Source organism: Eurytemora carolleeae, unplaced genomic scaffold, assembly GCF_000591075.1.
Source record: "Eurytemora carolleeae unplaced genomic scaffold, Eaff_2.0 scaffold364, whole genome shotgun sequence".
In the NCBI taxonomy this organism is placed as follows: Eukaryota; Metazoa; Arthropoda; class Copepoda; order Calanoida; family Temoridae; genus Eurytemora; species Eurytemora carolleeae.
In genome coordinates this window covers 45,134-59,198 of record NW_019396261.1, presented here as the reverse complement: position 1 = coordinate 59,198, position 14,065 = coordinate 45,134, and the positions used below count along the sequence as shown (strand labels likewise).

At 28.9% G+C, this 14,065-nt stretch overlaps 1 protein-coding gene across 4 annotated transcripts in view; it reads left to right on the top strand.

The window, feature by feature from the left end:
- Positions 1-14,065, top strand: part of LOC111699592 (tryptophan 5-hydroxylase 1) — a 47,949-nt gene that overhangs the window by 6,329 nt on the left and 27,555 nt on the right. For 2 of the 4 annotated variants that reach the window (XM_023470296.1, XM_023470299.1), the window contains exons 2-7: positions 7,696-7,784; positions 9,750-9,798; positions 10,804-10,896; positions 11,142-11,163; positions 11,489-11,544; positions 13,674-13,728. In XM_023470296.1, the coding sequence (XP_023326064.1) occupies positions 9,755-9,798; positions 10,804-10,896; positions 11,142-11,163; positions 11,489-11,544; positions 13,674-13,728 (270 nt within the window). In that variant the 5' untranslated portion in view covers positions 7,696-7,784; positions 9,750-9,754. Of the gene's footprint in view, positions 1-5,127; positions 5,144-7,695; positions 7,785-9,677; positions 9,708-9,749; positions 9,799-10,803; positions 10,897-11,141; positions 11,164-11,488; positions 11,545-13,673; positions 13,729-14,065 lie in introns of those variants that run through there. The other 2 variants (XM_023470297.1, XM_023470298.1) reach the window with 2 other exon arrangements.

Below are 14,065 nucleotides of genomic sequence, written 5' to 3'. Positions count from 1 at the left end.
TTGCCACCAATTATCTGCAAATTAAAAATCAAATTTCGCTGGAGAATTCTAACAGACTAAACTAGACTAATTTGATGCCGGCAGGCCAGCTTGGAGCACACGTGGACAAACCAGGTTGGCGGTAGCAGTAAATACAGGATTTTGGTTAACCGGAGAAGGAGGGTGGCTGCATTCAATCGTTTATGGTTTACCGGAGGTTAAGGAGGCAGTACAAAATCATTTTAAGTTGACTGGAGGGGGCAAGCAGGCTACTCAATTTTTCTGGTTGACCAGAGGGGAAGAACTGGAGACTTTAAATAATATAGTTACTGGTCTACATTCCAATTACTCTTAACTCTGTACTCTCTAAATGGCCATACACTGTTCTCAAGGGTGTATTCTGGATCATTTGTCCGAGGAGTCCGGGGGCTTAACTTTATTATTTTATCCAGAGGGGGGGTCTCAGCACCCATTGGGGCCTGTCGAACGTCCCACTCAAAAAATTGTCGCAAATGTAAAAATTGCATCTGTCAAACGTCTCAGAAAAAATAAATTTGCATGTAATACATGAAGAAAATCAAAATTTTGAAAGAAAAAAATATTTTCCTTGTCAAATGTCTTAAAAAAAATTTGTCGCAAATGATCTGTCAAATGTCTAAGAAATTATAAAATTTACAAAAAAATCCGAAATTTTTTAAAAAATTAATTTTGCATTCCAAACATAATTTTTGTAAAATTTTTCGTGGGAATTTTAATTATATTAATTTAGTACAGGGTGTCCCACGAAACATGACAATAGGAAGACGACTTGAAAGTCGTCTTTGGTATTTGAATTTATTTGTGACATTTAGTCTTCTATCTACTTTAACATGCATGATTCTGGAAACAATTATCACATAATTCTCCTAGCCCTGGCATTTCCAAAAAGTGGTCTGCGTTTTTTGTGCTTTCAATATTACCGGAGATATAAAGAGTTTGGTTCAGATTTCAATTTCGTTAAATAAAAGCAAAATTGTCGAAATCTGAAGGAAATTCTTCATATCTCGGGCAATATTGAAAGCACAAAAAAAGCCAGACCACATTTTGGAAATGGCAACACAAGGGAAATTTTGTGATTATTATCTCTAGAAATTTACTTCTAAAATTAAATTGACAAATAAACGCAGCAAATTATATCAAAAATCAAGACGACATTCAAGTTGTCCCTGTATTTAAAAATGTGTTTGTCAAGATACGATTTTCTACTGAATTAATGAAAATTAAGAAGTTTTTAATGTGAATAATCAAATTTGCATTTATAATAAAAAGAAACTCTTAATTTTTAAGATTTTTTACAGGAGTTTTTTATGTCATCTGTCAAATGTCTAAGAAAACATTAAATTCACAACAAACAATTCAAAATTAATTTTAATTAAATTTACTTTTCATACAAAAAGAAAAACATAATTTTTAAGAAATTTTTTGCAAGAATTTTATTTTCTAATTTGATGTATGAAAGTGTTGTCAAATGAGTTATAAAAGTGTAAAGATTCGCATCTGCCAAATGTCTAAGAAATTTTGAAATTTACTGAAAAATCCGACATTATTTTGAAATTAAATTTGCATTTTATACATAAAGAAAATCATAATTTTGAAAAAAAAAATTTTGCTGAAATTTTTTTTTTTAATTTAATATCCGAAGGTGCTTTATATTAAGTTTTGCATTCAAATGAAGATACGGTTTTCTACTTAATAAATGACAAAAAAAAAGATTTCCTTGTTAATATTTAAATTTTTCTTCCATATATAAAGAAAATCAAAATTTTGAAGAAAGAAAGAAATTGTTTTAGTTGTCAAATGTCGCAAATGTCATAAGTTGCATCCGTCAAATGTCTAAGAAATTAGGAAATTTACAAAAAAAAATCAAATTAATTTTCGATTGAATTTGCAATTTATACAAAAAGAAAAACATAAATTTGAGGAAATTTTTGTTGCAGGAATTTTTATTTTTTAATTTAATATCCAAAGATTAAGTTTTTTTTACGGAAGGGTTTTTCTCATATCATAGGTCACATGGATCATGTGACACATCTGTAAAATTTCTTAAAAATTATGAAATATACAAAAAAAATTCAAAATCATTTTTTGAATCTATGTGCCTTTCATACAAAAACAAAAATATAATTTTGAAATACTAAATTTTGCAGAAATTTTATTTTTTAATTTAATATATGTTTATGTGTTTCATTAAAAAAAATTGTCGCAAATGTCAAAATTTTGTATCCGTCAAACGTAAAAGAATTTACGAATTAAAAATTCGAAATTATATTAAATTTGCATTCCAAACTTGAAGAAAAACGATGCTCTACTGAATTAATGTAACATAGAAAGTTTTCAATGTGACTAACCAAATTTGCATTTTATACCTTAAGAAAATCATAATTTTTTTTTCTACATTATATGTTGCATCTGTCAAATGTCATTTCTGTGAATTGCTTTAATTAATTTTGCAAAATAATTTCGAATTTTTTTGTAAATTTTTATAATCTCTAACATTTGACAGATGTGACTTATGACATTTGCTATATTTTATGGATGAGTCATTTTTTCAAGTAAAAAAATTTGCAGATATGACATTTGGCAGATGCGACATATGACATATGACATAAATAACACTATAAAAAAAAGTTCTTCACAATTATGATTTTCTATATGTATGGAAGTGAAATTTGATTATAATTATTGTTATTTCTTAGACACTTGCGAATTTTGACATTTTCTACAATTTTATGAATAAGACATCATTTAACAACACCTGATATGTCAACTAAAAAAATTAAATTCCTGCAAAAAAATTTTGAATTTCATAATTTGACAGATGGTGCTGATGACATGTGCGACAACTTAATGAATGAGACATTAGACAAGTTAAATATTCATATATGTCATATGAAGCATGCAACATATGACATAAAAAAGCACTCCCATGAAAAAAACTTTCTTCAAAATTATGACTTTCTTTTTGTTTGGAATGTAGATTTAATTATTAACATTAAAAACTTCTTATTTTTCATTAATTTAGTAGAAAATCGTATCTTCTTTCAAGTAAAAAACTTGACAAACAAAACATTCAAATATTAAATTAAATAACAAAAAATCCCTCAACATTTTTTTCAAAAATATGTTATTCTTTATGTATGAAATGCAAAATTGACAAAAATAAAGAATTTGGTTATATTTTTTGTAAAGTTCATAATTTCTTAGACAGATGTGACTTATGACATTTGCAACATTTTTATTGATGAGACATTTGACAAATAAAACACTATTTTTCTTTCTTCAAAATCTTGTATTTCTTAATGTATGGAATGCAAATTTGATTATTAACAAGGAAGTCTTCTTTTTTTGTTATTAATTCAGTAGGAAAAAAATATGTCTTCATTAAAGTGAAAAACTTAATATAAAACATCTTTGTATATTAAATTGCAAAATAAAAATTACTGCCAATTTTTTTTTTAAATTATGTTTTTTTATGTAAAAAATGCAATTTAATTGAAAACTTCTTTATGCGTAAAGCATGCAACATTTGACAAAAAAAACGCTTCCGTAAAAGTTTTTCAAGTGAAAAACTTGAATATTGAAGTAAAGAATAAAAATTCCCGCAAAAAATTTCTTCAAAATTATGTGTAAAATGCAAGTTTTATTAAAAAATGCTTACGATTTTTTGTTGTAAATTTCATAATTTCTTAGCCATTCGACAGGACTTAGGACATTTGTGACAGTTTTATTTCCGTAAAAAATGTTTTTTTTTCAAAATTATGATTTTCTTTATGAATGAAATTATTCACAAGAAAATCTTCTTTTTTGTCATTGTTTCAGCAGAAAATTGTATCTTATTTAACTGAAAAACTTAATTTATAATACCTTAGGATGATAAATTTAAAAATAAAATTCCTGCCAAATAATTTCTTCATAATTATGTTTTTATGTGTGTATAAAATGCAAATTTAATAAAAAATATTTTGAATTTTTTTTTGTAAATTTCTTAATTTCTTAGACATTTGTTAAATGCAACTTATGACATTTTCGACAATTTTAAAGATGCAAATTTTAATATTTTTAAGGAAAATTTCGTATTTTTTATTAATTTTGAAGAAAATTGTATCTTCCTTTCAAGTGAAAAACTTTGAAATTTCCCGCTAAATTTTGTTATTTAAAGTAATTTTTTTCATGTTTGAAATGCAAATTTAATTAAAAAATTCATTTGGATTTTTTTATAAACTTCACAGTTTCTTTGACATTTGACAGATTAAAAAATATACAGATTTGACAGATACGACTTATGGCATGTGCGACAAATTTTAAGGATAAGACATTTGACAATTAAATCAATTTACAATTTCTTAATTTTCTAGACATTTGACAGATTATGCAAAATTAATTAAAAAGAATTTTGGATTTTTTTTGTAAATTTCTTAATTTGGTTTTGACAGAGTCAATTTTATTGATAAGATATTTGACAAGTAAAATTTTTTTTTTAAATTATGTTCTTCTTCATAATTGGAATGCAATTTCGTAATACTATTTTCCAACTCTGTACCTATCAATATTGAGAATACCACTAATTTGTGTATTGTTAATTTTCAAACGCCAGAAAAACGAAACACTAACCCGCTGTTACGCGAGCCATGCTGCGTGTGTAAAGTCTGCTTGTCACCCCTGTGTATTTCTGAGTTCTCCCTGAAGATCTGTACGGAATGTATTGTGAAAGAACTAGTTTAGGAACTGTTTACAGTCTGACTGCGCAGGCGCAAGATTTCTCGCGGAGTAGTAAATAATTTATATCAGTATATGTTTATTCGTTTTGCAAGTTTAGCCGTGTCCAGAATTCTGGGATCATTGTGGTAACTATTTTTATATATATTTATGCTTATCGTTTTGATTATAGTATGATTGATATTTATATATGTGTTTGTTGGTTCCTAGCCACAGTTTTTTAATGCCTGAGTGAATTATTTGTTGTATTTGTATGATTATCACTCAAAGCTTTTTCTGTGGGTTTATTAAACTTATTTAGATTGAAGGCTCAGAGAAATAAACGTTCGGAACCTTACTATCATCCTTTTATTATGAAGAGCGTTGAGAGAAGGGAGTCTTACGATCCGGTCCTGAGAAATACCACACGGTATATATTAGGTCTTTAGGGAAATCGCTAAGTAGCGAAACACCCGCACGTGTTATAGTTTTTACTCTGTTTTCCTTCAAGTCCTGCACTTTTTAAAAGCAATGTTTTTATTTGCATTATTTCCACAGTTTGCACAGTTCATTATGAAATTTACAAATAAAATCCGAAATTATTTTAATGAAATTTGCATTCCATAAATAAAGAAAATCAGAATTTTTAAGAACATTTTATTTACTGGAATATTTCTTTTTGTCTTTATGTCTGTCTCTATGTCATGTGTCGCATGTGTCATGTCTCATCTGTCAAATGTCATATCGGTTAATTGTATTATTTGTCAAATGTCTCATTAATAAAAATGTTGCAAATGTTATAAGTAGCATTTGTCAAATTTGCATTTAGTACATAAAAAATCATGATTTTAAGAAAATTATTTCTGCAGAAATTTTTATTTTTCAATTTATTGTATGAATGTCAGTCCTTTTTATGTCAAATTTTCACTTGAATGAAGATAGAATTTCCTACTGTATTAATGTCAAATGCAATATTTTCCTTGTGAATAGAAAATTCGATCAATGTCAAATGTTGCATAAGTCAAATGTCGGATCTATAAAATGTCTTAAAAATGTCCAAAAAATTCCGAAGTAAAGAAGATTAAATTTCCATTCCATGCATAAACAAAATCATAATTTTAAAGAACATTTGTTTTTATGGGAACTTTTTTATGTCATATGTGATGTGTTGCATCATGTGTTAAATGTCATATCTGATAATTGTCTTACTTGTCAAATGTTGCATCTATTAAGTGTCTCACAAATTATTAAACTTCCAAAAAATTCCGAATTTTTAAAAATTAAATTATCATTCCACACATGAAGGAAATCATTTTAAAAAAAATTGCATTCCAAACATTAAGAAAATTATAATTTTGATGAAAATCTTTTTTTATGGAAATGTTTTTTTTATTTCAAATTTTGCAATTGTCGTATGTCTCATCAGTTAAATGTCAAGTCTGTATCTTGTTTTACTTGTAAGTTTTTTGGAAGTTTAATAATAATCTGTCACATGTCGACATTAATAAAAACTCTAGACGTATCGACTTTTTTTGGCTGGGCAACATTTCGTTCAGGAACGCAAGTTTCAAAAATTTTCGAATGTGATTCAAAATAAACTTCTGTTAATTTTTTAACTTAAAAATGCAGTAAACTTACAGAAAATATTTTTTTATGTACATGATGTTTTTTTACAAGTTTTAATTTTTTACGTTTTTTTCATATTTGTCCAACAAATTTTTCATTAAATAATCGTTAACGAGTTTTGATATATCTTTCGTTAACGCCGTTACTAAAATTGAGATCGTTAACAAACGGTAACTTTTAAAAACAAGGAAAAATTAAAGTGTTGCAACTTAAGAAAACTGATTAAATTTGTTTTTGCCTGATGACTAGTTCATGTAAAATAAATGAAAATTTGCGCAAATATAGTTTTTCTTCAAAGTTATGATTTTCTTTGATGTGCAAAATTTTATACGATGGAGAAAAACATAATTTTGAAAAAATTTTGCACGTATGCATTCATGTATAGTCACAAAAAAATGATTAAATATATCAAAAGATGAAGATATTATGATTCTGAAGAGAGTTTCTTAAAGAACGTTTTAACTGTGCGTTTTTTTGGAACGATGTGGCCATTAACGGAAAATTAATTTTGTTAATTTCAAAAGCGATCGTCCCCCTTTAGCGACGCCCTATTATGTATTACCCCCCTCGCCCTCCCCTTGTTGTTTAATATGTATGTATATCGTTGGTAACTTGGTATCTTGAAGGAGATTAGGGCATGGTAGTGGAGTACAGTGGAGGCCAGGAAGGATATGTAAAGGGAAGCAAAGAGAAGGGGGGGGGGGGAATTGGGATAAAAGTTACGTTGCTTAAAGAAACGTATAATACGGAACAGGTTGAAAATAGTTTTAAAGTTAAAAAGTGTATGTGGAAAGAAAAGACAGGTAAAACATGGAAAAGGGGGGGGGGGTAGAAAAGAGAGGGTAAATAAGCGTGAAGAAAAAAGGGTTGAGAAAAAACGAAAATTTATAAGCTCCATCTTATTCGTATTTGAAGTTTCAGTTCTGGTCATGCTTTCAATAAAAACATTGATGTATTTACACGGTAAAAAATCAAAAAGAATTTGGTTGCTTGCAAATTCTTTTTATCTTCTTTACACCGCTAACTATCTATCTAACTATCTATCCTATCTACCTTCCTGTGAAAGTATCTTCAAATCCAATAAAAATGAAGAATAACAGTCTTTTATTGGATTCGTTATCTTGACAAAAAAGAAAATGAAAATATAAAGGATTGTCGAAATGCTTATATATTTCTCTTTAGAAAAACATTTGGATGCTAAAGAAGTTGGCTATTTTTATACTACAAAAAATTTAAAGTTACCATGCACAATAGTTTTAACATAAGCCAGTCTGAACTATTTATTAGAAAAATATGTTAAAGCAAAAAGAAAGTAGAAGGTGTGTTGATAATAGTTTGATAGAGATTTTTTTCTAGAAGAAGAAACGGTTTCTAATCCTTTTCCTAGAATCCACTGTGAACACCCCTGTATGTGGAGAATCTGACTGGAGAGTGCGGGAATTGAGGTAATAAACTGATAGCAAAGAGAGAAAAGGGGAATCTAATGGGCCCAGTCACTTGTTGAACTTCTAGCAAATAGCAACGCTACCAATGATAACAAATTAAAAAATTGCACTATTATTTCATCGTAATTATTATCACTCATATAAAATATACCAGAGGCCGAATTTAAACAATTTGAGCTGCGGCTCAAATATGGTTGGTTCCATTTAGAATAATATTAAATACTCTTAGATACTCCTAGAGTATCTGTTATGTTATCATCATTGTTATCCTCACTGTTAGTCTCATTGTTATCATCATTGTTGTTATCATCATTGTTGATTGGGTTCACAATATATTCTCTAAAATGCAAAGGATATCATTCAGAGCATCATTAATCCAATTGTGTATTTTAATTTGTTTTAAAAACCCGGCTATATTCCTACAAGTTATAAATGTGCGAAATTGTGCCAATTTTAAATCAGGGGAAAAAACTTTATTTATTAATTTTTCTTTATTATCGTCCTAACAGTCTACTATCTTTCTTTTCAAAACTCCTTGAAAAAATTGTTCCTCAGCAAATGTTTCGTAATTTAATTAAATATCATGTATTTTATGAACATCAATATGGATTCAGACCAGGTCATAGAACAGAACAGTCTGTTATGCAATTTCTTAGCAGAGTTTACAACGGATTAAATAAGGAAACCCCAGAATATACTTTCTTTTATTTAAAAAAAAAGCATTTGAATTGTGTTTTTGAATCATTTTTTTAAACTGGAGCATTATGATTTTAAAGGAATATCTAACATTTAGCTAAAAATTACTAAAGTAATAGAAAACAATTAGTGCAAATAGATAATATCAAATCTTCTTTGAGGACTAATACTTGTGGTGTACCACAAAGAAGTTGTAGTCTAGCTAATCAGCTTGTTCGTCTTTAGATCTATGTAAACCTTGTCATAATTCAGTCCTAAACCTTCTAGAACAAATTGAAACAGAGAGCATAATCTGGATAAATAAAGGTTAACTAATGAATTGAACGCGTGAAACTGGTAAATTCAGAGACGGTACTGCATGTTTTTTTAAAACTTAATTGGATGAGATATTTTGAATATCCCTGTTTTTGAAAGGAATTGAGTCTTTGCAACAAACTCTGATTTTCTAATCCCTATATCTTTAGATTCCAATGTCGTATACCTTTGATATTTCAAACTATGAGTTCTGAGCTGGGAACTTTTGAATGGTGGATATCGGGATTAATGCTTAATCCACTCTTTTTCTTAATCTCCAGATTAAATATTGCTTGTTGTCCTCATGAATTTAATCTACAGATTAATTAACAGATCGGGATTAAGGATATTACATTCTAAAGTTTTCAGCTCTGTTAGATTAAATTATATAAGTTTGAAATTATATAAGTTTACGACAAATTGGATTTTCTGCAATAGATAGTATTCGATAATAGTTGAACCATGTAGTTCTAACATCCTAGAGATGCACTGGGATATTGATTTTATTATGATCGGATAATAATTAAGCCTGTGAGACATAAAAGTGTTTGGTTTTTTTCCAACACCCTTTATATCAACATATAAATATGTTCCAGAAGTGAGCAAATAAATGTCGTATAGACTGTAAGTTGTAAACGTAAATTCATGAGTGACTTAAAACCATTATCTCGGTAGCAGTGAAGATTCATCGTTGATCTTAAATTTGATTTTGCCGGTTGCCCCCTTTTCATATGTCAGTGAATCTTTAACTTTCTTCCATTCTGCATAAATTTGTGGGTCATCAATTTTAAAGAGAAACCAGGATTGATAATATTATTTTTCATGTCGTAAAACTAGGATATCGCATTTGTCCATGATTAGACCAAGGTTTTAAAAGTCGTGGTTTGTTAATCAGACTTGCAACCCAGTAAATGGAGGATAACTTGAAATTACGTCTTCAGTCCCCTGTAATAAGTATGTTGATCTTTTATTTAGATAGAATGAATGCAACAGGCAAGGGTATGGTCGCCCTTTACCTTCACAGGTAGTAAGTTAATATACATTTCTTTAATGTTTTATTCTAGTGATTTACAAAAACAGTGTGTAAAGTAAGATTTGAATTCCCAATTCACTAATTCTTTCAAAAGGTTGTTTATGTACAGCAAGAACAAAGCAAGGTCAATCAGACCCAAACAAAGATGGGGGGGGGGGGCACAAAGTTTAAAAAGGGCTTTGGTGCTTATAGAAGGGACCATTGAACCTCAGAAAGATTTATGAATCAAGGCTAACAAACTAATTTTTAACTTATTACAACTATATTTTATTTTATATGGATAATTTTTCTGCTTTAAAACCTTTCTTTGTCCTTTCTACAAGCTGCTGACAAGATATTTTGTATTTACAAAGTAACAAAAACTGTCTTTCAATATTTCCTTCATAACTGAAAGAATTAATAATGTCAAACATATGAAACTCTGTTCACAATAGAGATTATGTTATGATTAGAGTTAAAGGATAGAAAGGGCGCGTTCGTTTTTTTCATTTCGTTCGTTTTTTTTCATTTCGTTCGTTCATTGTTCATGAACGACCCATTTCGCTAGTTTTTTTAAGCGTTAAACCAAATCTTTCGTTTAGTAAAATAGTTTTTTTTCGATAAAATTGTTTTTTTTTCAGTTAAATTTTTTTTAAAAGTTTATTTAACACTATTCCTGCTGGGGGGGGGGGTCAGCAGAGATAGGGTTAAAAAATCGGTCGTTCAGTAAAAAACTACTGCTTTTAAAAAGTTGCTTTGAAAAATCGTTCGTTCAATGAAAAAAAAACTATAGTTTTTTCAAGTTCGTTCGATAGTTTAAAGAATTTAAAGAGTAACTACTATAAACTAAATACTTATTTACCATAAATATCTAAAGTATCAATAAGGAAAGAAAAACGTGCAATCCAAAATTTCTGACATCTTTGCAATGAATTACTTTCTTACAGAAATATATATTGAAAGAACATAAATTGGAATGAAGTACATAACAAAGTACATAACAAAGTTTGCTATTAGGCGAGGAGAGAAATGGGTGTGGCAGAGTATTGCTGAGGAAGCGGAGCAGGAACGTGTTGCAGCATTTAAACAGGGCGGGATAGTGCACTTTAGGAATAACAAATTTTGAATTAGCCCTTGCTCATTCGCCATTTAAAAAGAAATACGGATCCCATTTATCAAAATTACAGTTTTTAAATCTCCCAAATAAAAGAAAAAATGGAAAAATAGAAATAGATGACCTTTTTGTAGTTATACAGCTTACCATCCCCCAGAATTTATTTTTGTTGATATATGTATTATTTAAATTTTCTATATCTTATTTTCATGTTTACATTAAAAAATATTTGCTTACTTAGAAATCAAGACGGTGTTCTTAAGGAAATATGCATAATATAAATTTAGAAAAAAAACAAGCATTGCAAGCTCTAATTTTATCATCCTTCTATCTTTGCAACATAATGGCGAACATACTTTATATAGTTAAACTTTAAATGTGTATAACATGAGTCATAGTTTAAAATATCATAGGTCTTCGGCATCAGGTTTCGAATAAACAAGGATGAGAAATTTGTGACGAATTCTCACTTTTTAGTCCCTTTGTTTTCATTTCTTCTGTTGAACCATTAAATGTTATTAATGAAAAAGTGCATATTTATCTAACAAATATTCTTTATTTATTGTCATTATTATCATTGAGGTTTAGACAGCTGTTATTTTCTCCCTAAGCTGTGGAATGGTGGGGTTATCCAGAGCTATAAGGTAATTTAATCGAATTGTTGAATTGATATTGTTGTAAAGTAAAGTTATGAAAATACGCAATAATATACACAGTAATCCAAAGTTTTGCAAAGTGCTTTTAGTTCTAAAATTCCTAAAATGAAGTAATTGTGAAAATGCGTTAAACATGATTTATAACAAAAACCATGGTTGAAAGGGACGGCTTTCTATAACATATTTTGCTTAAGCTATTTTTCATGATACTTGTTTTTTGTCTTAGGCTTAAACAAAAAGAATTTTTTTAATTAGCTTAGCTTCAGTTCTAAAAACGCTTAATTTTTGCATTTGCAAGGGATTACTAGGCTTCAGCTTTAAACGAGAGAGCCCTGAAACAAACCAGAAGCTGTTTAATAATAATAACGATTTTTTAATATCGAACAAAAAGTTATTTAAGAAAAAATCTGTTTAGAATAATTAAAAAGTTACAAGTTCGTTTTAGAAAAATTCCGCCAGGACTTTAAAAGAGTTTAACTGAGTTAGTATTCTAAAACCAAACACGAAGGCGTTGCAATCATTTAAAAAATAGCTGGGCAAGTTTTTTTTCAAGCTGATCAATTGAACTTGGTTCAGTACAAATAGATTGTCAAGTACAATAGATGCCAACAGAAAAATCGAAAAATTATGCACGACGTCACAAGTGTTAAATATAAAAATAAAAACGACATTTTGTTCAACAAGTTAATTTCCTAGATTCAGCTTAGAAAAATATCGTCTTTTTAGGAATTCGTTAAAATTTACAGATATCCTAAAAACTATAAAATAGAGAGGCAACTAAAATTACATCGCGTAGGTATATCTACTGTCATTTGTTGTGTAGTATTTAAAGCATGGTGTAATATTTAGAGTATGATCAGATACTAAAACCCCTCAACCTCATCTCTGAATCTGAGCGGAGTACGCATAAAATTGCGCTAATTTCACTTTAAGATAAGCACTTAAGTCTAAAATTATCATTTTTATTTAAACATTTTTCGGACACAGGAATTGAGTGGACACTTGTGACGTAAATACAGCTGTACTGAGAGTATGAATGGATTGTTTTAATTTTTTTTGAAAAATAATCGTTTCGTTATGAAAACGACGACGAAAAAAACTAAAAAAAAACGATCGTTTTAAAAACGATACTTATTTAAAAGAAATAGTTTCAAAAACAATCGTTTTAAAAACGATCTTTTTTAAAAACGCAAGTTTTTTATAGTTAGTCGTTTCGTTAAAAATCGTAACAACAACCCATCGTTAATGATGATGAACCTTTGTTAACGATCGTTAAAGCCAACCCTTTGTTAACGATAGTGAATGAAGAGAGGAGGAGAGAGGAAACCGACCTGAAGAGCATCGGTACAGATCATTGAGTAGTTTTAAAGAAAAAAATAAGAAGAGCTTCCCCACAACTTTATACCTGCATGTAAGACAACATTCGATTTAATTAAATGTAAGACGACATTCATACTCGTCTTCATAAATGTCGAAAACCTGTGTAAAAAACGGTCGCTTATCGTTTTTATAAAAACGATCGTTTTCAAAAACAATCGTTATTCGTTTTCTAAATGTTCAAAACCAGTGGGTTGCTACAATAGTTTTTGGAAACGATAAAAACGAAACAAAAAACAATCGATTAACGATCATTTTCAAAAACGATGAACAACCCTAACTGAGAGTAAACGCATACTTCGTTGCCATCTATTGTACTTGACAATTTATTTGATCTTGGTAATAACTATTAACTACTTGGAAAGAATGTCGTCTTGATCAAATTGACAATCTATTAGGTAAAAACAATATTTCAAGGATATAATTTACATGTTAACATGTAAAAAAATCAAAACCTTACAAAGTTATAAATTTAAAATAAAATTTTGAATTATTATATTTGGGGCACTCATTATATATAAATAGCTTTACATGTTTAGAAGTAGGAAGACTTTACATCAACCAATTACACTTAAAATTCTTGAGAAGATGAATAACCAATCGGGTTCAGAGATTCTCTTTTGTCGAAAGTGTCTCGACAATATGAGAATCTCGACAAATTAGAGAAAACGAACTGTTTAATTGATCATATATGCAACCTGAATTCTGAATATCGAGTAATATTGTTCCAAAAATTTTAGAGCTTTTGAGGACAACAACATGAATTTGGTCCATATTGAGTCTAGAAAGCATAGGGTAAGTGATCTTAATTTCAGTTAACGAAATTACAGAAAAGTTTGAATGTCGTCTTGTTTAATACTTCTTTAGAGTAATACTAATCCGGTCCTACATTATTTTCTTCGGCGTCGTTCCTAACTTGGCGGAGGGGGGGATAGATAAAACTCCTAAGAATGCGCGAATACCGGATATTATTTCTTTTATTCTCTCTCTCTATGACAGCTTGCCATGACAGCTTGTTTCTATAGATAGTTTGATTTTAATTTGATACGAATGTTAATGATTTATATTATGACTGTGAGACTGGTTGGATTTTTGATACGAATGTTGATTTTAATTTGATACGAATGTTAAT